The 23,069-nt window shown below is 55.3% G+C and overlaps 2 protein-coding genes and 1 long non-coding RNA gene across 5 annotated transcripts; 2 read left to right on the forward strand and 1 right to left on the reverse strand.

Moving 5' to 3' along the window:
- Positions 1–234: 234 nt before the first annotated feature.
- On the forward strand, positions 235–7,506 carry LOC139000075 (uncharacterized). Its single transcript, XR_011469518.1, has 3 exons — positions 235–1,034; positions 1,487–1,656; positions 7,349–7,506. It is a non-coding gene; the product is annotated as an uncharacterized lncRNA (long non-coding RNA).
- Positions 3,776–9,354, reverse strand: TSEN34 (tRNA splicing endonuclease subunit 34). 2 transcript variants are annotated; one of them, XM_070402337.1, is made up of 5 exons: positions 9,109–9,354; positions 8,255–8,501; positions 7,857–8,100; positions 7,443–7,700; positions 3,776–4,272 (listed from the first exon to the last, which is right to left on the reverse strand). In XM_070402337.1, the coding sequence occupies exons 2-5, from the start codon at positions 8,495–8,497 to the stop codon at positions 4,085–4,087; spliced, it is 933 nt and encodes a 310-aa protein (XP_070258438.1). In that variant the 5' UTR covers positions 8,498–8,501; positions 9,109–9,354; the 3' UTR covers positions 3,776–4,084. The 2 variants fall into 2 exon arrangements, with proteins under 2 accessions (XP_070258438.1, XP_070258439.1); XM_070402338.1 differs by lacking the exon at positions 9,109–9,354 and adding an exon at positions 8,796–8,966.
- MBOAT7 (membrane bound O-acyltransferase domain containing 7) lies at positions 8,854–22,937 on the forward strand. 2 transcript variants are annotated; one of them, XM_070402333.1, is made up of 9 exons: positions 8,854–8,932; positions 9,615–10,108; positions 10,664–10,742; positions 10,837–10,966; positions 11,520–11,646; positions 14,666–14,825; positions 16,587–16,947; positions 18,720–18,896; positions 22,124–22,937. In XM_070402333.1, exons 3-9 carry the CDS (start codon positions 10,667–10,669, stop codon positions 22,509–22,511), a joined length of 1,419 nt encoding a protein of 472 aa, XP_070258434.1. In that variant the 5' UTR covers positions 8,854–8,932; positions 9,615–10,108; positions 10,664–10,666; the 3' UTR covers positions 22,512–22,937. The 2 variants fall into 2 exon arrangements, with proteins under 2 accessions (XP_070258434.1, XP_070258435.1); XM_070402334.1 differs by lacking the exon at positions 8,854–8,932 and having other exon boundaries at positions 9,492–10,108.
- Positions 22,938–23,069: the final 132 nt, after the last annotated feature.

A 23,069-nucleotide genomic window follows, 5' to 3' on the forward strand; every position in this document is an offset into this window, starting at 1 on the left:
GAAGAGGCGTTGGCGGGCTGTGGCGACGAGAGGCGGGGCCAGAGCGGCTTTAATAAACCGGGGCCCGTTGCTTTCGGCCTGACAAGGACTCGGGGCACAGACGACTCCGGAAGTGGGCACACTCTTCCGCCACCTAGTGGTGCCCTAAGTCCCGCCTGCTGGCCTCCGAGTAGGTGTAATGCTGGAGGCGTTGCCGCCACCCTCTCTAGACCTCAGCCGGCTCCCTCTCACGGGGCTCACAGCTTCTTCCAGAAGATTCCCCGTGGATTCGGTGAACAATGAAGTCGTTCTTTCCTCAGAACAGCGTCACCCCGAAGCCAGCGGCTCCGGCTGCCTCGGGACGGCCGCCCTCCCTCAGCGGGCGCCAGGATTTGCTCCTCACGGTGACAACCGGGAATGCACAGCCCCTCTGCTCACGGAGCTTAGAGTCTTAAGGGAACGGGGAAAAAAAAATAGCAAATTGAAGAAAGTAAATCCCTTCGGAGCGGGAGCCATGAAAAAAATATAAATTTCTAATAATGACTGAGGGGAAATGGTACTTCCCATAGGATGGTTCCGGCGGACTCTGAGGAGGGGGCGTTTGTTTTTTTAAACGTAAGACCCAAGGATAAAAAAGCTTTGTGCCAATTTTTTTTTCCTTCTAATTTTCTGTGGATTTTTGGAAATGAAAGAAGACAGATACATCGACTTGCATGCTCTCACTGGTTGATTCCGCCTGTGCCCCGGGCGGGCATGGAACCTGCAGCCCTGGCGCTTCAAGACGATGCTCCAAGCAACTGAACCACCCCGGCCAGGGCGGCTGGTGCCTCTTTCCCCAAGACAGCAATTTCTTTTTCATTTTTAATTATTTTAATCCTCACCCGAGAATATTTTTCCATACACACACCCCGACTAGGGTCCCTGGTCGCCGCCAGGGAGGAGTCTACAACCAAGGTACAGGCCTTGACCGGAATCGAACCCAGGACGCCTTCGTCCACAGGCCGACGCTCTATCCACTGAGCCATACAGGCTAGGGCAGCAGTTTCTATTCTGAGGTTGGTTCCCAGGACCCGGTGACGGTTGGGCAACCTCTCCCTGCAGAGTCTGCTCCACCGGGACACCATTTGTCACCCGGAGGAATTGGCAATTTTTTATCTCCTTTGCCCACATCTTACCCTCAGGGTTATTTCCTCTGGTCCTTTTCTCCCTGGAATAATCCCATTCACACCCCAGGGCTTTGCTTGTCGTTGTTAGATTTATGTTTATGGAGCTCTTTAACTGTGCTAGGCTTTGGGCCAAACACTGGGTTTTAAGGATTCTAGTGGCCCGTGATTGTATTAAAAATAATAGGTGGCATTCTGAAATGCTTACTGCACAGGAGGCACTGTTTTAAGAATTTTATATGAATTGATGTATTTAATCCTCAATGCATGCTTATGAGCGCTCTCAGAGAAGTTGCCCGGCCTCATTAAGGAGCACTAACACTGTTATCAATCCTATTTCACAGAGACTGTCCCGAGGCACCAAAAGGTGGTTACAGAATGTGTGCAAGACTGCACAATGTGGAAATAAGTGAAAACAAGCAAAGGATATTTATTCAGAGTGAGAGCATCAATCACCGTCATTTGCATTTTGGCAGAGTCCAAGGCAGGCAGAAGGGTTTTATAGTGCAAAAAGGTACAGTTTTATTTTTTGTTGTTTTTTTAAAATTTTTTTATTAAGTTATTACATATGTGTCCTTATCCCCACGTTACCCCCTATCACCCCCCACACTCTGTTGTTGTTTTCTTTAATATTTTTATTGATTTCAGAGAGGAACAGCGAGGGAGAGAGATAGTAACATCAATGATGAGAGAGAATCATTGATTGGTTGCCTGCTGTGCCGCCCTCCTCCCCCTTACTGCAACCCAGGCATGTGCCCTGATCAGGAATCAGCCAGGATCTCTTGGTTCCTGGATGGACCCTCATCCACTGAGCAACACCAGGTGTGCCCTGATTGGAGGCTGTTGGCCTGGGGAGAGCTGGAGGTGGGCTATTTTCATGTGTGCTATCTGAAAACATTTTTTAAAATTTTTTATTGATTTCAGAGAGGAAGGGAGAGGGATAGAGAGTTAGAAACATTGATGAGAGAGAAACATTGATCAGCTGCCTCCTGCACACCCCTTACTGGGGATGTGCCCGCAACTCAGGTACATGCCCTTGACTGGAATCGAACCCAGGACCCTTCAGTCCGCAGGCTGATGCTCTATCCACTGAGCCAAACCAGTTAGGGCCAATGAGAATCATTGATTGGCTGCCTCCTGCATGCCCCCTACTGGGGATCAAGCCTGCAACCTGGGCATGTGCCCTTCATTAGAATTGAACCCGGGACCCTTCAGTCCATAGGCCAATGCTCTATCCACTGAGCCAAACCAGCCAGGGCCTGGCTTTCTCTTGATCTTAAATTGGAACCAGGGACAAAAATTAGGGAAGCTATCAGTTTCTAATCAAGTCCTGGCACTGTTACAGGGATCATTGTTTCATCCATCTGCCCACCCCCGTCCCATGGATAAAGCGTCCGCCCATGGACTGAAGGGTCTGGGGTTTGTTTTTTGTCAAGGGCACATGCCTGTGTTGTGGGCTCCATCCCCAGTAGGGGGTGTGCAAGAGGCAGCCAATCAATGATTCTCTCTCATCACTGATGTTTCTCTCTCTCCCTCTCCCTTCCTCTCTGAAATCAATAAAAATATATTTAAAAAATAATAATAAAGGAGCTAGAATATAAATGTGTGCTATTCCAGAAGACAAAAGAGCATTTCCTGAGATTCTCCTCCCCTTTCTAAACCCCTGTTCTGAAACAACATTCACCTCCTTCTTCTCTTCATGCATTATTTTTATTTACATACTAGAGGCCCAGTGCACAAAACTCATGCATGGGGGGGGGGGGGGGGGGGGCGGTGTCCCTCAGCCCAGCCTGCACTCTCTCACAATCCAGGATGCTACATGCACCAGTGACCATACTTTTCATACAGGTCAAAGACATCTTGCTGTTGTACGGGCAGCTACATTTTTTTGCCCTGATTATAAAAAGTACATAACACGTTCCTTCAGAAGCAGTAGTACCATTTTCCCCATCTTATGGGTAGAAAAACTGAAGCAGAGAGAAGTAATTGGCTTTGTCACACAGTTATAAGTGTCAGAATCAGGGCTGACCACAAAGTGTGCAAGCCAGAGGCCATGCATGTCATCACTGCATCATCCTGTTTTTTCAGTGTTAGAGTAGCTTTGCCAGGTTTTAATTTTTTAAGTCTAAGAGACTGTTCCCAATATATAGGGTAGGGTCCCTAGGCCTGGCTGGCGGTCAGGGCCATCTGTAGGGCAACTGGTGGTCAGGGTGATGGGGGAGGTTGATGGGGGGGCAAAGGGCTGCTACTGCCGGTTGCCTCCCTCTGGGGTGGGAGCGGGGGGCAGTCGCTCAACACAGGAGCTGCCCCTGGTGGTCTGTGCATGTCATAGCAACCAGTCATTCTCCAGTAGTTCCCCCGTTCAGTTGATTTGCATATTAGGGTTTTATTATATAGGACGCATCTGAAATGTTTCATTAAAACATTTTCAAAAGGAAGTTTAACACGGTGGGAATAGCCCAGACTTTGTTCAGAGTGAGAAAGACCAGGTCCTAAATCCCAGCCCTGTTACTTACTAGCTGTGTGACCCTGGGCAAGTCATTTCCCTCCTCCAGACGTTTGCTCATGAAAAGCAGATGCAAATGGCCACACTCCCCAGGACTGTCCTAAGGATCCAAATCACAAACTCCACATTTATTCAACAAGTTTATTGAGATCTCTTGGGACCTGAGCCCTGTAGAAAACAGAGATGAATCAAACCGAGTCTTCACTCTCAAGAAGCTCGCAGTTTGGAAATACGTAACTACAAAAACAACACAGCCAGTAAGTGCTTTGAAACATGGAGGGACACAAGGAGGATGTAGTGTTCATAAATCTGGAATCAAAAACTAGCCGTAGGCAGAGGTAGGAAGGTGTTCTCGTCTCCCACACAGAGATGAACTTGGGACCGTGTCGAAGGGCTCTCGCCCCAGACACAGCCACGCCCTGTAAGTCTCTGGAGTTCACTGCAGGCTGGCCCACTGCAGGGAGGTGTAGACCACCTTACCATCCGGCTGCGGAGAACAGAGCAGCAGCGTCTTCCTGACGCTGGTTCCCAGGCGGCCGGCAGACACCAGGTCCTGGAGTGGGATGGGGTCCCCAGGAGCCCAGCACTGGGCGATGTAGTGGGCATGGAAGCGGAGCGGGTCACCTGGGTGAGGAAGAGAGCCATGCAGCGGTTTCCAGTGGCAGAGGCTGGGAGACACCGGACGGCCCGCTGACGTTTTAGCAAACACTGTAACTTTTTTTTTATCCTCACCTGAGGCTATTTTTTCCATTGCTTTTCAGAAGGAGTGGAAGGGAGGGAGTGGGGAGAGAGAAACATCAACCGGTAGTCTCCCCCATGCACCCCAACCTGGGGATAGAATCCAAAAACCCAGTACTTGTCCTCGAGACCCTTTGGTGTGCCACTGATGCTCTAACCACTGAGAACACCAGCTAGGGCCACTGTGAGTATTTTTTTTTAATTATCTTTTTTTTTTTTTAATATATCTTATTGATTTTTTTACAGAGAGGAAGGGAGAGGGGTAGAGAATGAAAAACATCGATGAGAGAAACATCAATCAGCTCCCTCCTGCACACTCCCTACTGGGATGTGCCCACAACCAAGGTACATGCCCTTGGCCGGAATCAAACCTGGGACCCTTCAGTCCACAGGCCGGTGCTCTAGCCACTGAGCCAAACCGGTTAGGGCCACTGTGAGTATTTTTAAAATAGATACCCTTAGCCCTGGCCGGTGTGGCTCAGTTGGCTGGAGCATAATCCCATATATCAAAAGTGGAGGGTTTGATTCCAGTCAGGGGGCAGCAGATCAATGTTTCTCTCTCACATTGATGTGTTTGTTTTTGTTTTTCTTTTGTTAATGCTCACCAGGAGATACTTTTCCATTGATATTTTCAGGGAGAGTGGAAGAGAAAGGGAAAGACAGTGAGAAACATCGGTGTCAATTGGTTGCCTCCTGCATGAGTACCAACCAGGGCCCAGGCCAGGGAGGAGCCTGCAACCAAGGTACATGCCCTTGACTGGAATCATTCAGTCTGCAGGCCTACACTCTATCCACTGAGCCACTCTCTCTCTCTCTCTCTAAAATAAATTTTAAAAATTAAAAAATAACACCCTGGCCGGAGTGTTCAATGGTTAGAACACTGGCCTGTGCACCGCCAGAGAGTCTCGGGTTCAATTACCAGGCAAGGGCACATACCTGGTTGCAGGTTTGATCCCCAGCCCTGGTCAGGGTGCATGCGGGAGCAACCAATCAGTGTCTCTCTCACAGTGATTTTCTTTCTCTCTTTTTGCCTCTCTCTCTGTCTCTGTCTTTCTCTCTCTTACCCCTCGCTCCTTTCCACTCTCTCTAAAATAAAAAAAAGCAGCCCTAGCTGGTTTGGCTCAGTGGATAGAGTGTGAGCCCACAGACTAAAGGATCCCGGGTTCAATTCCCGTCAAGGGCACGTAACCTCGGTTGCAGGCTCAATCCTTGGCCCCAGTGATACTCTCTCCCCCTCCCTTCCACGCCCTCTAAAAATCAATGGAAAAATATCCTCGGGTGAGGATTAACAAAAAAATAAATAAATGATTTTAAAAGTATTAAAATTAAAAAGCCACAAATATCCTTAGACCCAGATATTCATCTTCTCGAAAAGTATAGAAGTACAGCAGAGGGAGAAGAGGGTCCTAATATATGATGACAGGAGAAGATTTGACTTTGGATGGTGGGCACACGGTGAAATACAGATCTTGTAACATAGAAACCCACACCTGAAACCTATGTCAACCAATGTCACCCCAATAAGTTTAATTAAAATGAAAAATAAAATGTACAGCGGCATTAAAATCTACCTACATACATCACCTAGTACTAAGACTCTCCCCTCAGCTGTAGAAGACTTAGTGTGACAGTCTCCAATCAATAGCTGAGCTCTGACTCCTTATCAGAAAGTTCTACCTTTTCCCGTTCTTAGGGGGAACAAAAAGGGTAATATTCTGCAAACTTCTTTCTTTAACCTTTTATTTTTTAATATTTTCATTTATTGATTAATTTGAGAGAAAGAGAGAGATTAAGATTTGTTGTTCCACTTATTTATGCATTGATTGATTGATTGATTCTTGTATGTACCCTGACCCCGAAAACCTTGGAGTATTGGGACAGTGCTCTAACCAACTGAACTACACAGCCGGGGCCTAAATTTTTTAAAATTTTTAGTTAAATAATAGAGGTACCCTTACTACAAACTCAAAAATTAAGTGATTCATCAAGTCCCTTTACCTGTACCTGATGCAAATTCCCTTCCAGAGGTAACCACTGTAGCTGGGCTGGAGTACACCCTTTCATGCCTCTTCTACTTTCTTGAAAGGATTCTTAGTCTACTTGGTACTCCATTTTATTCTAAGTTCTTTTCATAGTCTTTCACTAGAGCCACAATCTTTACGGCTACTTAAATAATGTGTATATAACTGTATAACAATATAAAACGTGAATTACTTTTTACTAAACATGTTTACAACAAGCTATTCCTTTTTTCTCTCTTTGGTCATTTTTATTGATTTTTTTTTTTTTTTTTTTTACAGAGAGAGGCATCGACCTGTCATTCCACACATCCATGTATTCATTGGTTGACATGTTATGTGCCCTGATCCAGGATCAAACCCACAACCATAGCTCATTGGGAGGATGCTCCAACCAACTGAGCCTGCAGGCCAGCGCACTCCCTTAGGTCATTTTTACAATAAATGTACATGGACCGCCCTAGCCAGTTTGGCTCACTGGATAGAGCGTTGGCCTGCGGACTGAAGGGTCCCAGGTTCGATTCTGGCCAAGGGCACATGCCTGGGTAGGAGGCAGCTGATCAATGATTCTCTCTCATTATTGATGTGTCTATCTCTCTATCCCTCTCCCTTCCTCTCTGAAATTAATAAAAATATATTTTAAAAAATAAAATAAAGTAAATAAATGTACATGGACCTATATCAGTCTGACAACTAATGGTGCTTCTCTGACAACTACCAGTGATGTTTAACCACTAACTTATTAATCATCATCCTGATTATTATCTAACTTTTGAATACTGTAAAAAAAAAGTCCTGCAATTATTATTTCTTATATGTTTGATATACCTATCTAAGTATTTTTAAGTGAAGCTTCTGGATGGAAGTATTAATAAAATTTACTATCCTGTCCTCCAAAAAACCTTGGGGGTCCCAAGTGTCTCCTGTCCTTCCATGTGTTTCAGACGCTGAGAAAATGAGACAAAAAAAGAAAAATGCAGAATTGTGGTGGGACTGTGAAGAAAGCGCCAGCAACCAGAGGCCCCGGGCCAAACTCACCAGGATAGACCAGGAAGTCGCCCCCGAACTTGCCAGCCGCGCTGAGGAAGAAGCCTCGCTCCCACAGGTCTCTGTAGATGCTGTAGCGCAGCTCATGGGCCGGGCGGCCGGCGTGAGGCCAGTCCTTGGACTGAACCCTCCAGTCCAGCGGCCTGGCCTTGATGGGTCGAGGCCTAGCCGTGGCCAGCTGGACGAGCAGGGCAGACCTGGGCAGGGGGGCCGCCCCCTCGGAAGGCCCTGGTTGGGGAGAGGAGGAGCCTGCGGAGGTGAACCCCAGAGTTTGGTGAATCCAAGACGGAAGGTCTTCTTCCCATCCCCGAGGGAGACCCAAGCCCTAGAGTCCCAGCCAGAATTCCCCAAAGATCTCCCTACCCTCCCCCAGGTCCCGGGCTCCACTCCCACTCCCACCCGCACCTGCTTCCTCCTGCTCTCCAGAAGCCTGGCTCGCATCGTCCTCATCCTCCGCGGCTGCTTGGTTCTCACTGGCCTCCTGGCTCTCGCTGGTCCCGGAGCCCCGGTCCAGCTTCTGCTTCTTGGCCGCCTGGCCCTCTTCGATCTTCTCCAGGAGCTCCTGGCGGCGGGTCTCCCGGGCCTCGGCCGCCAGGGCGCTTTGCTCCTGGAAGCCCTGCTCCTGCTGGCGCTTGAAGGATGCCAGAGCCTGCGGAGTAAACTTAGCTGGAACCTCGGGGTCCAGGTATGCCCGCCCCTACCCCCCCGCCTTAGGGTCGAACCCGGAGATCCCAGGTGCCCAACCCCCACCGCATCCCACCCGCACCGGTCCAGGGAGTTCGCCCCGCAGCCCGCCCCCTTACCAGGCTGTGTTGGCGGGGATCCGGGCGCGGGGCGCTGACCAGGGTGACGGCGCCGATCTCGGCCAGGAGCCGCGCCTCCTCCGGCATCAGCAGCAGCGGGAGGCCCAGGCGCGAGTTCTGGCGGGGCCCGCGGGGCAGGGCGCCCACCGTGCGGCCCCCGACTCCCAGGCGCTCCCGCAGCGCCTGCACCGCCTCGGCCCCCCACACCAGGGAGCGGCCGTTCGCCACCTCCACCACCAGCATCCTCCTGCGGGAGCCGGGGCACCGCGGTCACCGACAGAGACGCCCGGAGCGATCCCACCGCCTCGGGGGTCTCGGCGAAGTGCCGCCCCTGGGCCTCTGGGGGCGGGGCCTCGCTCCCGCCGCGTTCGCCACCTGCCGAGCCGGAGGGCCAGGCCCCGCCCCCTGGCGCCTGGCCCCGCCCCTCGCCGAGCCGTCGGAATCAACATTCGGTCCCGGCCAACATTCGCGCCTCCAGGCCCCGCGCCCCCAGAAAAGCCTCCGAGCGGAGCCACGCCCCTTTCGAGAGGCCCATTTGTACCGGCCTCTCGCGAAGCGGGCGTCTCCCTTCGGCCGTTCCCGTCAGGTGCCGGGACATCCCGAGGCCAAGGCCACGCCCGATCCGGATGCCTCCGAACTTGGCTCCTTTCACGCACGAGGCCCCGCCCCTTCCCGAACGTAAGCAGTTCGGTGTTCGGTAGTCTCAGCTCCCGTCAACCCGCAGCCTGAGGCCCCGCCCCCTCCTGCCGCCAGCGCTCCCCTATTGGGGTGTCCCCGCCCCAGGACCGAACCCCACGGCCGGAGGCCCCGCCCCCTGGTCGCCCGCCGTCGGTTCTCCGCTCGGACAGGCTCACCCCACTCGTGGGCGCGCGGTCCGCCGCCTCGCTCCCCTTCAGAATGTGGCGGCGTCCTCCGATGGAACCAGCTGGTCACCTCGTAAACACCAGCTCCCAGCGCCGGCGGGGCCGCCCCCTAGCAGCGCACCACACGCGGCTTCCTCCACCGCCGCCCCATGCGGACCCCCTGCGTCAATTTCGTCACGCCGCCACCTCAGCGGAGCGGGAAGCCTGGGACCCGCCCCGCAGGACCGTAGCCCCGCCTTCCCCCTGAAGTGAAACACCTTAGCCCCGCCCCCCGGGACGCACCTCCCTAACCTGAAGCGTATTACCCTGGCCCCGCCCTCCTCGGCGACGCAGCCTGGGGCCCCGCCCCTTTACGTCCGGACTCTGTCGGCCTGGCCCCCTGAGAATGTCCTGTTACCGCCTCTTTCCTGTGGTCTAAGCCGGTGGCCCCGCCTCCCTAAACGTGAGACTCCGCCCATCAGCCAATCCAGTTCACTTGCACCCAACTATCTCCTAAGGAAAACGAAGCCCCGCCCACCTCCGGTCGAAGTTCTTGGCCCCGCCCACTTCCGAACACAGACCATCGGTATTCGACCATCTCCGAAGAACACCGAAGCTCGTAGCCCCGCCTCCACGCTGCCTCGAGACTGAGCCAGAAGGAACCCGAAGCGGAGGCCCCGCCTCCTTCCCGGACCAGTCCTGTTCCTCGGAGCCCGAAGTCCTGGCCCCTCCCATTTCCGAGCACTAAGCCCCGCCTCGCTGTGTATTCTGGTTCGGTGGTTCCGGAGTCCAGGTCCAGTCGGGGACGCGTGCTCCCGGCGCCCAGTGCCAGCTCCTCCACTGCCTCCGAGCCTGTCGGGGGCCGCGCACCCGGCTCCAGATCGCTCAGCCCGTCCGGCTCCCGAGAGAGGCGGGGGCGCGCGGCGGGGAGGCGTGGCTGGCCCGGGGTGGACCGCGGGCCGGGACTGCTCAGCCCCCTCCTGCCTGGCGGGCGGCGCGGACGCGGACCCAGGTGGGCCAGAGTGGGAGCGCCCGGCGAAGCGGTGGGGTCGCTGCCCATCTGAGGGTAACGGGGGCGGGGGCGGCGCCGGAACGCGGCCGAGCTCGGGATGGCGTAACTGCCTGTGGCTTCTCCGGGCGGACCTGACCGCGCCGGGTGCGCACAGCCCGAGTGGGGCTGGGGAGGGAGCCTGGAAGACCCTCGGGAGGCCCGCCCTCGGGGCTGGAGGCAGGAGAGGGGGAGAAGGTGTGCAGGCTGGAGCCGGGCTGGGGGTCGGGAGACCTGCGTGCTCGAAGAGGGAAGTGCTGGGGGACCAGATCCTCGTAGGAGGAGGGGGCTGGAGGCCTGGGTTCCCGAAAGAGGGGGCCTAAGGGTGGAATCTATTCTTGGAGGAGGTAGGGCCTGGAGGTCCGGATTCTTATGTTCTCAAAGGAGAGGAGCTGAGGGTAGGGCTCTAGGCTCCTCGACAGCCGGGGACCAAGGAGCAGATTCCTGGATCCCTGCAGGGGGAGCGGCTGGGGGTCCCGACTCCCGGGTTCTCACTGTGAACCTCTGCCCCTCCCCCAGACCATGTCGCCAGAGGAGTGGACATATCTAGTGGTTCTGCTTATCTCCATCCCCATCGGCTTCCTCTTTAAGAAAGCTGGTGAGTCAGGTTCCCTCCCCAGTGGAAAATAAGGAGGGGGGGGACCAAGAGGGGTGAACCCCTGGAAGGCTTATGCTCTCTCTTCTCCCTGCAGGACCTGGGCTGAAGAGATGGGGGGCGGCCGCCGTGGGCCTGGGGCTCACCTTGTTCACCTGTGGCCCCCACACTTTGCACTCTCTGATCACCATCCTTGGGACCTGGGCCCTCATTCAGGCCCAGCCCTGGTGAGGATGCGGTGGGGGAGGTGGGGGGAGAGGTAGCAACCTGTCTCTTCTCTTGAGTCTTGCCTGACCTCTGCCTCACTCTGTGGGCGTCTCTCATTGATCTGTTTCTTTGGGTCATTGGTGTTTTCCTCTCCTGCCTTCCTGGGCCTTGTTCCTGTGTGTTTGTCTGGGTCCTCAACAGCCTCATCATGGATTCAGGAGAGGGCGAGATTTCTCCTCTGCTGGCCCTGCCACCTCTCATTTCATATTCATATTCATATTCATATTCATATTCATATTCCCTCTCCTTCCTCCCAGTAAAAGGTGGATGGAAGGGTGTTCACCCCGAAGCTCTCTCAACCTCTTCCCATTCTCTTCATTTCTGTGCATTTGTATGTGGCTATGCCTCTTCTCCCGCTGTCTCAATCTTGTTCATTCTGCCCACACCCCCTGCTCCCCAATTTCTGTCTCTGAAGGTGGGGAGGTCGGGGAGGGCTTGTAGCTAGTACGTGGGGAGGCGGAGGCCGGGTCAGCTCCCAGAGCCCGGCACCACCTCCTCCTACCTCTGCCCCAGCTCCTGCCACGCCCTGGCCCTGGCCTGGACCTTCTCCTACCTCCTGTTCTTCCGCGCGCTCAGCCTGCTGGGCCTGCCCACTCCCACGCCCTTCACCAACGCCGTGCAGCTGCTGCTGACACTGAAGGTCAGACTCCCCTCCACCCTCCCGTGTGCCAGTTAACCCCCCAACTTCACCTCCTCCTCCCGCCACTCCCAGGAGGAACGGGGAGGCGGGATTTGATCTCCCACGCACCCTGGGCGGGGCCTCACCTCTCAGTTCTCACCCTGGGGGAAGAGGTACCTTCAATACTGCATACCTGGGAGGCCGGAGGCGGAGCTAAGTGCTCACCTACACGCCTTCCTGCCTCTTTGGGGCAAGCTGTGCTGTGAAAGAGGGAGACCAGCTTTGGGGGAAGGCACTTATCCAAGGACAGGAAACCAGGACACCCAGGTCTGGCGCTAAGTCACCTGGCAAGATCGGTGTAAACAGCCTCCCAGGCCCCATCCCAGGTCAAAAAGCCTGAGCTCCCACGGGGCACAGGGCTCGAGTGGAACAGGCACCCCAGCTAGCGGACCGGGTCCCTTCAGGAGGGAGTTGGGGACAGCAGGTGATGCTTAGCATGGCCTTCATCGTGCAAGGACAGCGCCAGTGGAGGGAGCAGCTGCTGGCCAGCTGTGTGCCGGCCACACGGACAGGTCCCAGAAGGAAAGAGGAGTGGCAGGGACCATACCACGCAGGGCCTTGCTGGCCGATGCGAGGAGTTTGGGCTTCTTCCTGTGGGGCCCAGATCCCTCGGAAGAGGTTTTTGGTTTGTTGTCAGGAGGAGTAATGTGACCAAATTTGCATTTTTTTTCAAATTTTATTGATTTTTAGAGAGAGAGGAAAGGGGAGAGAAACAGTTTATTTGTTGTTCCAGGTATTTATGCATTCCTTGGTTGATTCTTTTTTTAAATGTATTTATTGATTTTAAAGAGAGATAGGAAGGGGGAGAGAGAAACATCGACTTGTTCCACTTACGCATTCCTTGGTTGATTCTTTTTTTTTTTTAATGTATTTATTGATTTTAGGGAGAGAAGAAGGGAGAGAGAGAAACATCGACTTGTCGTTCCACTTATCTGTGCATTCATTGGTTGATCCTTGTCTGTGCCCTGGCCAGAGGTCAAACCGCAACCTTGGCGTAGGGGACGATGCTCTAACCACTGGCCAGGGCAGCTTTGCGTGTTTAGAAATCTCGCTCTGAGTGCTCCCAGGCGATTGCAGCAGAAAGGGCGAGATGGGATGCGGTCCAGCTGGCGGCTCAATCAGGCTGTGGGCAGGTCGGTCAGTCCCAGTCCCAACAGGAGACGCCCAATTTAGGATGAGTACGTGCAGGAGCTGAAGGGACAGCTCAGAAGGAACCCGGGCCCAGCCGCCAGGGGACTAGAGGAGGGGCAGGCAGAGGAGCCCGGAAGGAGGAGGCTGCAGAGAGGCGCTCCCCCAGTGGTATCCCTGGGGTCACACCAGCCCAGAGTGGAATGAAACCCCAGCCCCCGTGCCTTCCTCGTGACTGGGCAGACTCTGCCCCATGGTGGAGGTGGAGGCAAAACTAAAGGATCAGGGCTTGGGCTCCAGAGACCTGAGGGAATAGATCTGGGGCCTGAACAATTAATGGGATGGGGGCGCCATTGCCTGAGGGGAGAGTCTCGAAGCAGATCTGGTTTGGGGAGTGGGTAATACCGGGTTCCTGTGCATGTGCCAGGCAGACATCTGAATATTGGTCAGAGGCAACTTGATGAATAGGTTTGGGGGAGAGAGATCCCAGCCAGGAGTAGAGTGTTGTTGGGGTCCAGCCCCAGCAGGTCCAGGGGTTCCCAAAGGTGTGGACAGAGTCGGCAAAGAATGAAGGACACGGAGACAGCATTCAGATGACCTGCATAGCCAGGTTCTGTATTTATTCTCTCGTTACATCTGTATTTATACCATTTGTTCCTATAAGCATGCCTCTATAATCACGTCATGGTATGTTTTGGGTAACCCTCTACAGTTCCTTGTTTTCATTTCCATAGTTTCTTATCCTACCTTTGCCAAAAATCCTGTCTCTATCTAGTTCTGTTGATTTTAATCTTGTCTATGTTAATCTCTGTATTCCATTATAAGGGCTATTCCAAGGTCACTGCTCTACTGATAAGCTACAAGTGACTGAAGGAGATTATCCTACCCAGTAAAGGTTATGTCCTCCCAGCCTCGCTGCTTGCCTTCCCTGGGACTGCCCTGTGTCGGTGGGTCTCCAGGGGTATAGACTTTGGTGCTTTCCCTGGTGGGCAGACCCCTGGGAATGTGGGCCCAACAGTCTTAGTCCAAGTTCTTCATAAGTAGTACATGGTATTTCTGTAACACTAGGGGGTTTTACTGATTCATTCCCTTCCTTAGTCCTGTTAATCCCTAACTCCAGGGAAAAATCTCCAGCTGGGGAAACAACCTTTCTCGGGGAGGTGGTCCTGGTTAAAACACATAGCGCTAAGAGGGGGAGCAAACATATGCCATATACGCCAGGTCCCTTGAAACATATGCTGTGCAGATGTTTCTTCCCTGCAGCGACTGTGTCAAGCAGCAAGGGTGGACCGGCTTCCAGCAGAGTGTAGGAGTCATGAGGTGAGGGTGAGGGGTATCTAAAGCCCCAGGCAGCAGGAGAAAAAAGAAGGAGGGAACACGGAGAAAGAAGACTGGCCAGTGAGCTCAGTGGTTAGAGCATTGGCCTGTGCACTGAAGGGTCATGGATTCAGTTCCCGGTCAAGAGCACACACCTGGGTTGTAGGTTTGACTCCTGGCCCTAGTCAGGGTGCGTGTGGGAGGCAACCAATTGATGTGTCACTCTCACATCAATGTTTTTCTCTCTCATTTCTTCCCTCCCTTCCACTCTCTAAAAATCAATGGGAAAATATCCTCGGGTGAGGATTAACAAAACAGAATGACAAAAAAAGAAGACAGGTGGGCCCAGAAGTGAGCCCTGGTGAGCACCTGCCATCGATAGAGACTCTAAGATGCCAGATGCTGCCCCAGGGAGTAGAACTCGGCTCCCAGCTGCACCCCAGCATCCTTGGCTGCCGAGAGGGGTAGCTTAAGGGAGGCGGTGTGAGGCGGAACCGAGTCTGACTTGTTCCCCACCCGCACCCCTTCCTCCCAGCTGGTGAGTCTGGCCAGTGAGGTACAGGACCTGCACCTGGCCCAGAGGAAGGAAATGGCTGCGGGCTTCAGCCAGGGGCCCAGCCTGGGGCTGCTGCCCTACATCCCCTCTCTGATGGAGACACTCAGCTACAGCTACTGCTACGTGGGAATCCTGACCGGTGAGTGCCTGCTCCCCGGCCGCCTCTCCCCGCCTCCCCTGCCCCCTCTCTCCACCCAGCATCCGCCGCTCCCACGGTGAGCTTCTACGTCAGACCCTCCCACTGGACCCAGGGCTCCTCCAAGGGAGACTCGGCCGGTTCTCGGCCTGTGGTTCCCTGTAGCCTTTTGGGAATGACAACTGTATGGAGGTATAATTGACACCTTTTCCCACCATCGCCACGGCCAGTTCACTGGTGTTCAGTGTGTTCACGGAGTTGTGCAACTGTCCCTGCCGCATAGTGGTAGAACAGTTTCATCACCTCACAGAGAAACACCACGGCCCTCGCCGGTCTGACTCAGTGGCTAGAGCATCGGCCTGTGGACTGAAGGGTCCCAGGTTCGATTCCGGTCAAGGGCACATGCCTGGGTTGCGGGCTCCATCCCCAGTGGGGGGTGTGCAGGGGGCAGCTGATCAATGATTCTCTCTTGTTGCTATTTCTGTCGCTCCCTTTCCCTTCCTCTCTGAAATCAATAAATATATATTTAAAAGAAAAAAGAGAGAGCCCTAACCGGTTTGGCTCAGTGGATAGAGTGTCGGCCTGCAGACTCAAGGATCCCAGGTTCGATTCCAGTCAAGGGCATGTACCTTAATTGTGGGCACATCCCCAATAGGGAGTGTGCAGGCGGCAGGTGATCGATGTTTCTAACTCTCTATTCCTCTCCCTTCCTCTCTGTAAAAATTCAATAAAATATATTTAAAAGAGAAAAGAAAAAGAGAGAAACACTTCCCTTCAGCCATCATCCCCCAAACCTCCTCCAGCCCCAGCACCTGGAACCACTGATTACTTTCTGTCTGCACCGTCCTGCTCACCGTGAGCATTTAGAATGAACACACGTGCTGCACGGCCTTTATGACGTGCCAGGCTCCTGACAGCTGTCACCTCTGTCACCCACTGCTCCCTCCCTCACATGGGCTGTCATCTTATCTGAAACAGCCTCCCATTCTCCCATCATCCTCCCTCTGCCGGCCCCGCCCTACTCAGTGGCCGAGGAGTCCTTGTGAAAGGTGACTGGTGCTGTCCAGCCCCAACAGCTCGCCAGGGTTTCCTAGCACTGAGAACAAACCCCAGAGTCCTCCTGGGTTCCCGGGACGGTCGGTCGGTCGGTCTGTCTGTCTGACTCCGTTTGTGTCAGAGCCTCTGTGCCCCTCACTGTCAGGGTCTTTGTCCCCCTCTACAATTGTCTGTCCCACTTTTCTTGTCTTTGAGTCCCTTGTCCTCCCCTCTGCTTCCATGTCCCTTTTATTTTAGTTTATTTTTTGTTAATCCTCACCTGAGGATATCTTTCCATTGATTTTTTTTTTTATTATATTTTTATTGATTTCAGAGAGGAAGGGAGAGGGAGCGAGCGATAGAAACATCAATGATGACAGGGAATCATTGTTTGGCTGCCTCTTGCACGCCCCCTACTGGGGATCAAGCCTGTAACCCAGGCATGTGCCCTTGAATGGAATCGAACCCTTCAGTCTGCAGCCCCATGCTCTATCCACTGAGCCAAACCGGCTAGGGCCCTTCTTGTCCCTTTTACTCTGGGTCTCCGGCCCCTCCCTCTGGGTTTCCCTCCCCCACCCCTGTCTCTACTTTTCTCTCGGTCTCTGTCCCCCTTCAGCCCCCAGATCTCTGGCCCTCGCCTCCCCCCAGACTTGAGCCCTGCCCTCCGTCCCCGGTCCCTGGTCCCGGCCGGGTAGGTCTCTGACCGCTGCCCCTGCCCCTCCGCCACAGGCCCGTTCTTCCGCTACCGCACGTACCTGGACTGGCTGGAGCAGCCGTTCCCGGGCGCCGTGCCCAGCCTGCGGCCCCTGCTGCGCCGCGCCTGGCCGGCCCCGCTCTTCGGGCTGCTCTTCCTGCTGTCCTCGCACCTCTTCCCGCTGGAGGCCGTGCGCGAGGACGCCTTCTACGCGCGCCCGCTGCCCGCCCGCCTCTTCTACATGGTCCCGGTCTTCTTCGCCTTCCGCATGCGCTTCTACGTGGCCTGGATCGCCGCGGAGTGCGGCTGCATTGCCGCCGGCTTCGGGGCCTACCCCGTGGCCGCCAAAGCCCGGGCAGGGGGCGGCCCCACCCTCCCATGCGCACCCCCCAGCAGGTCAGGCGGCGGGAGGGCGGTGACCCCAGACCTGGCAGGCCCCATCACCACGGGCTGGCCCTGCCCCTAGCCGGGAGGATAGCGGGGATCGGGGCCAGGGCCACCACCTGTTGTTGTCACACTGTTGCCCCTGGGCCACCCACAGTTCGCCTTCCCCTACCCTAGGGAACAGCATTTCTGATACCTGTGGATCGTCCCTTGTTGCTAGTGCTTATCACCCCTTGGGATGGCGAGTTGCTCTCTGTCGCTAGGGAAAGAAAGGTAGTATCCTAGCAACCATGTCTGGCCCCTCGGTTGCCATGGAAGTGTCACTCCAATAACCCGATTGTTCCTGGTTGTTCAGGATGCCATCGTTAGGCAGTGATGGGTTGCCCTTTGTTGCTAGGGAAACGGTTCCCTAGCAACCATGGTCCACTCCTTCCAGCCAGAAGGGTTGCTCTTTGTTGCTATAAAAATGGCACCAACTTGCCCCTTTGTGGCTCGGAGCCAGCATTTCCCTTTCCCCTCCCCCTACCCCCCAAAGGGACGTTATCACAGCCTGCAGTTGCCCCTTTTTCTAAGGAAATGGCATCCCTGAGGCGCTGGCCTCTAGCGGAGGGGACACCATTCCCAGCAACCGCAGGTCGCCTTCCTATGTTGCTAAGGAAGCCAGTTCCCCTGGTAACAATGGATTGACATTGTTGCTAACAAGGCTACACCCCCAACTCCTTCACTGCTAGGTAAGTCACACTGCTGGTAACTATGGGCTCTCTTGTTGCTAAGGAAGTGTTGCTCCTATATTGCTAGGGAAATGGTGCCCCTAGCAACCAGGAATGGACTTGCCTCTCTATTCCTAGCAACCGCAGTCATCTCAGCCAGGACTGGGGGAGCAGCCACTCCTCGGTGTAAATTACGAAATATTCCTTGATCGGGTGGGGCCGTGCCCAAGCAGACATGAACTGCCATTCCACATGGGGGAGGTGGCACCCCCACGGGAATTTATTCCACTGCCCTTCTAACCATGGGTGGACCTCCAGTGGCTGGAGAGGACGTCCCCCAGAAAATGCCCGGTGGGAACCAAAGGCTTTTCTAACCCTGCTTGCCCCCCTCGGAGTGGATGGCTCCCCTCCCATTATCAGAAGCCACCAGGCACCCAGGTGGGCCAAGGATGCCTCCCACTGCTGGGGGTGTTGGCACCAGTAACCAGGAACCACCAGATTGCTGGGGATGACACTTCCTGAACAATTGTAAGAACCAATAGCCAAAGGCCCTTTCCGGAACCTTTTCTAAACATCCTAGATCTTGTTAAAGAATGACCTTTCCCTAGCAACAGAGACCATCCAGGCCTCGAACATCTCCCTAGCAACCACGGACCACCTCGTTAAGGATGCTACTTCCCTAGCAACTGCAGTGTCCAACAACTCAGAGGGGACAGCACTTGGAGGCTTCTCTGAATACACTGAGCTTGGTTGCTAAGGAATGGCCTTTCCCTGGCATCGGAGACCAGTGAAGGGTTGGGTTGCTAAGGACTCATGGCCTTCAAGGCTTTTTCTCAGGGCCCTGTGGCCAAGAGAACACGATTGTTGGTGAACTGTGCGCCCCACCACCTTCCTCACCAAAAAGGCTCCCTTTGGGCTTACCCTCCCCTGTTGCCCGAGCCACTGTGACAGCCAGGGGGCTGTCACCTGGCCTCCACCCCCTCCTTAGCATCGGGGCTGGGACAACAATCGGCATCGGGAGGGGGCCTGGCTGAGTTGCATGTCTGTCCCCCACCCCCACCCTCCACCCCCCAGTCTGGAGGAGGCGGCTGCCCTGGAGTACGACTACGAGACCATCCGCAACATCGACTGCTACGGCACAGACTTCTGCACGCGGGTGCGGGAGGGCATGCGGTACTGGAACATGACGGTGCAGTGGTGGCTGGCGCAGTACATCTACAAGACTGCGCCCACTCGCTCCTACGTCCTCAGGTGAGCCTGCCAGCCCCAGACCAGACGGAACTACATCTCCCAGCAGCACACAGGGCAGCCTGCCGCTATCCCTTGAGGGTCAAGGGAGTCGTAGTTTCTTTCTTTTTTAATATATATTTTATTGATTTCTTACAAAGAGGAAGGGAGAGGGATAGAGTTAGAAACATCAATGAGAGAGAAACATTGATCAGCTGCCTCCTGCACACCCCCCACTGGGGATGTGCCCACAACCCAGGTACATGCCCTTGACCGGAAACAAACCTGGGACCTTTCAGTCCGCAGGCCGACACTCTATCCACTGAGCCAAACCAGTTAGGGCTCATCCAATATTTCTTCAGTGGAGAGTTTGTGCAATACATTATCTTTCAAACCTTAGGAAGTAGGAACTGTTATCCCCGTTTGAAGGGTGAGAGTAAGGCTCAGGCAGGTATGGCAACCTCCAGAGTGTCACTCAGCCTTCCTGGAGCCACCAGATGGGGTCAGGATACCCAACGAAGCTTTCTCATGATGAAGCCATTACAAAAAATGGTAGTGGCAGTGTTACAAAAATAACACACAGGGTTGGCAGCCTGCCACAAGGAAAGCCCAATTCATGAGGCAGGTGCTGGTGCAGAAGGAAAGAGGTTTATTCAGGTGCCGCACAACCGGCCGGAATGGTGGACTCCCATCTCCAAGACCATCTCCCCTTCCTGCTCAAGCCCACAGTGCTGACAGGGAGGGGAGGACTTTTTAAAAATATCCAATTATTTTGCTAGCTTTTGATGGGCCGGGGTTCTGTCCATTCATCTTTCTGGCTTTTGGCGTGCTTGGCGTAAGAACCTCCCCCTGAGCCCTCGTGGCCACTGGGGGAGACTGCCCAGAGCTCCCTGAGTACCTGCAGCAACAGTGGGACTTCTGGAAGCAGACCTACCTGAGTGTATAATCCGATTTACATTATAAAGACCACCCCTGGCCTTGTGTGGGGAATGGAGTGGAGGGGGAGAGAGGCAGCAGGAGGCAAAGATGGGGGACAAGTTCGGAGGCCTTTGGGGCTGGCCGAGTGGGAGATGATGTGCCGGAATAGAAAACAGAAGCTGAAGAAGTGGGTGGATTGGAGAGCTGGACTCAGGCTTGGCATGGACTGGATGTGGGGCATGGAAAAGAGAGGAAATGAAACACAATGCGGGGGGCGAGGGGGGGTGTCACCGAGGGCAGGGAAAGGCCGTTTCCTCAGAAGGAAACACAGCAGGAGGGAGTTCCAGGTGTGGGCGGGTGTTAGGTTCCCAGCTGGGGTTCGTGGAGAGGCAGTCAGTGATGTGGTCCTGGGGCTTCGGGGAAAGGCTGGTGGGAGAAGTGGACAGTGGGGCATCCTCAGGTAGAGGCGATATTAAAGCTCGGAGGCTGAGTGTGAGGCCAAAGCCCGGGACGCTCCCGTGTTTAAACCAGGGGTTCTCAACTGGGGCGCTGGTGCTGCCCCCAGGGTGCGTTTGCCCATGTGTGGGGATGTGCTTGTCATAACTGAGAGGTGCTTCTAGTGGGCGGAGTCCAGGGTGCTGCTCAGCATCATAGGATGCTCACAGGACGGTCCCACCACGAAGAACCCCCCAGTCCCCAATGTCAGTGGCGCTGAGACTGAGAGAGCCTGGTGTGGACCAGGAACAAGGGGGAGCAAAGACGCAGCCATGAGATCCAAGGTCAGGCAAGTGTTCATTCCGGAAGGGAGCCGGATGTTTCAAGGAGGAATCCTTTGTGTCGGATGCTTCCAGGGGCTCAGTTCCATGAAGGCAGGTGGGGCCTCTGGGTTGGGCATGATGGGAAGCAGCAACCTTGCCCGGAGCAGTGAGGAGAGCGGAGGTGAGAGCCCGGTTGGGTGCGTTCAGGAGAAGGAAGGAGTCCTGGCCGGTGTGGCTCACTTGGTGGAGTGTTGTCCGGTACACCCGAAGGTCGCAGGTTCGGTTTGCAGTCGGTGTACATACCCGGGTTGCGGGTTTGATCCCTGGTCAGGGTGCTCACGGGATCAATGTTTCTCTCACATTGATGTTTCTCTCTCCCTCTCCCTTCCTCTCTAATACAAAATAATAACCATCAATTAAAGAGAATGGAAGGGAGACCTTGAAGAAGAGCACGGACAAGTCCTTGGAGAGTCAGGGAGGCAGAGGAGGAAGCAGATCTGATAGAGGACAAGTTTGCGATGCTGTCCTGTCCCTCCCCGCCCTCCATGGGGAAAACATCTTTACATTCTACCAACCCAGGGAATTCTCTCTCCACTGTCAGTAGGAGAGAAAGAACACAGTTCTGTGGACTGAAGGGCCCTGGGGTTGATTCCGGTCAAGGGCAGGGACCTCGGTTGCAGGCTCGATCCCCACCCGGCCCTGGTCGGGCATGTGCTGCAGGCAACCAGTGGATGGGTCTCTCCCACATTGATGTTTCTCTTTTGTCTTCCACTCTCTCTAAACATCAATGGAAAAATACCCTCTGGTGAGGATTAACAAAATACGAGAGCAGGAAGAGGTCTCTCCTCCTAATGGCAACAGGGAAAATTCTATCTTTCATGGTCTCTACGCCCCCAAGGATGGGGCGGTCAGCACTGTGTCCCCCATGAGGTGGTTTTTGACACTCACGGAGGGAAATGTTGATGCCATGGGCAGGACAGAACACACACACACACACACACACACATACACACATCCCACAGGCCACACTCAAGCTAAACAGAAGAGTTCCAAGTCCTCCAGAGAAGTGGAATCAGAGCCAAAACTGGTTTGGCTCAGTGGATAGAGCGTCGGCCTGCGGACTGAGGGGTCCCAGGTTCGATTCCAGTCAAGGGCATGTACCCTGGTTGTGGGCACATCCCCAGTGGGAGATGTGCAGGAGGCAGCTGATCGATGTTTCTCTCTCATCGATGTTTCTAACTCTCTATCTCTATCCCTTCCTCTCTGTAAAAAAAAAAAAAAGTCAATAAAATATATTTAAAAAAAAAAAAAAAAAGAAGTGGAATCAGAGCCCAAATATGTGGGCTTTCAAGGGCCCGCATTCAGGGTGCACAAGGGAGGGGGTCATAGCTAGAGATGTCAGAGCCATCACAGAGCAGGATTGTAACCCTGGGTCCCCAAAGAGGAAGCGGGTGCTGAGGGGGGTTAACTGGGTTCCTGAAAAGAAAGCAGAGCCTCCTGGTTCTGGGGGAGAAGGGGGGCTGAGGCCTGACACCCTCCTTCCCCCTCCCCCCCCCCGCACCCCCTCCCCCGCAGGAGCGCCTGGACCATGCTGCTGAGCGCCTACTGGCACGGCCTGCACCCTGGCTACTACCTGAGCTTCCTCACCATCCCGCTGTGCCTGGCGGCCGAGGTCCGGCTGGAGGCGGCGCTGCGGTGGCGGCTGGGCCCGGGCGGCCAGCAGGCCTGGGACTGGGCTCACTGGTTCCTGAAGATGCGCGCCTACGACTACATGTGCATGGGCTTCGTGCTGCTCTCCCTGGGCGACACCCTCCGCTACTGGGCCTCCGTCTACTTCTGCATCCACGTCCTGGCGCTGGCGGCGCTGGGCGTCGGGCTGGCCGTGGGGGCGGGCGGCCCCGGCCGGCGGAAGGCGGCGCCCCAGGCCGCCGGCCTCGCCCCCGAGAAGCTGCGGGAGGAGTGAGCTGCCCCCGCGCCTCCGCCCGGTCCGGCCGCCAAGCTTCTGCCCGGGATGCCGTGACCCCGGCAGCCGGCTCCTTCCCGGGAAGCCCTGGATTCGGGGCCGGGGCCTGGAGAGGATCCCGCCCCGCGCAGCACCCGCCCCGCCCCGCGCAGCCCAGCTCCCCGGACCCTGGGCCCCAAGGCGCTGCCCAGACAGGACGCCCCGCCCCGCAGCACCTCCCGGTTTCCGGGCTCCCGGACAGCAGGGCCCGCGGCCAGGCCCTCGGGGTGCGGGCACCGCTTCCCCGCGGCTTCCGTTCCACTTCTGTGTCCTCACACCCGCGTCTCGGGCCGGGAGGGAACATCGCCTCCGGTTTCCCAAAGGGGAAACTGAGGCCGCGCCCGCGCGCATGTGCGGTTCTCTCCCAATAAAGCGTTGTGCACGGACTGTGTGGAGTGTCTGGGGGGTCCCTCCATGTGGGGGGGCGGGGGCCCCGAGCCCCGCGCCGTGCCCGCCGGTGCCGTGGACTCCAGTTCCCAGCACCCCGCCCGGAGCAGCGGCGCGCAGGTGGAGGAAGTG

This window comes from Myotis yumanensis, unplaced genomic scaffold, assembly GCF_028538775.1.
Source record: "Myotis yumanensis isolate MYYU_CA2020_CCGP unplaced genomic scaffold, mMyoYum1.0.hap1 SCAF_23, whole genome shotgun sequence".
Lineage (NCBI taxonomy): Eukaryota > Metazoa > Chordata > Mammalia > Chiroptera > Vespertilionidae > Myotis > Myotis yumanensis.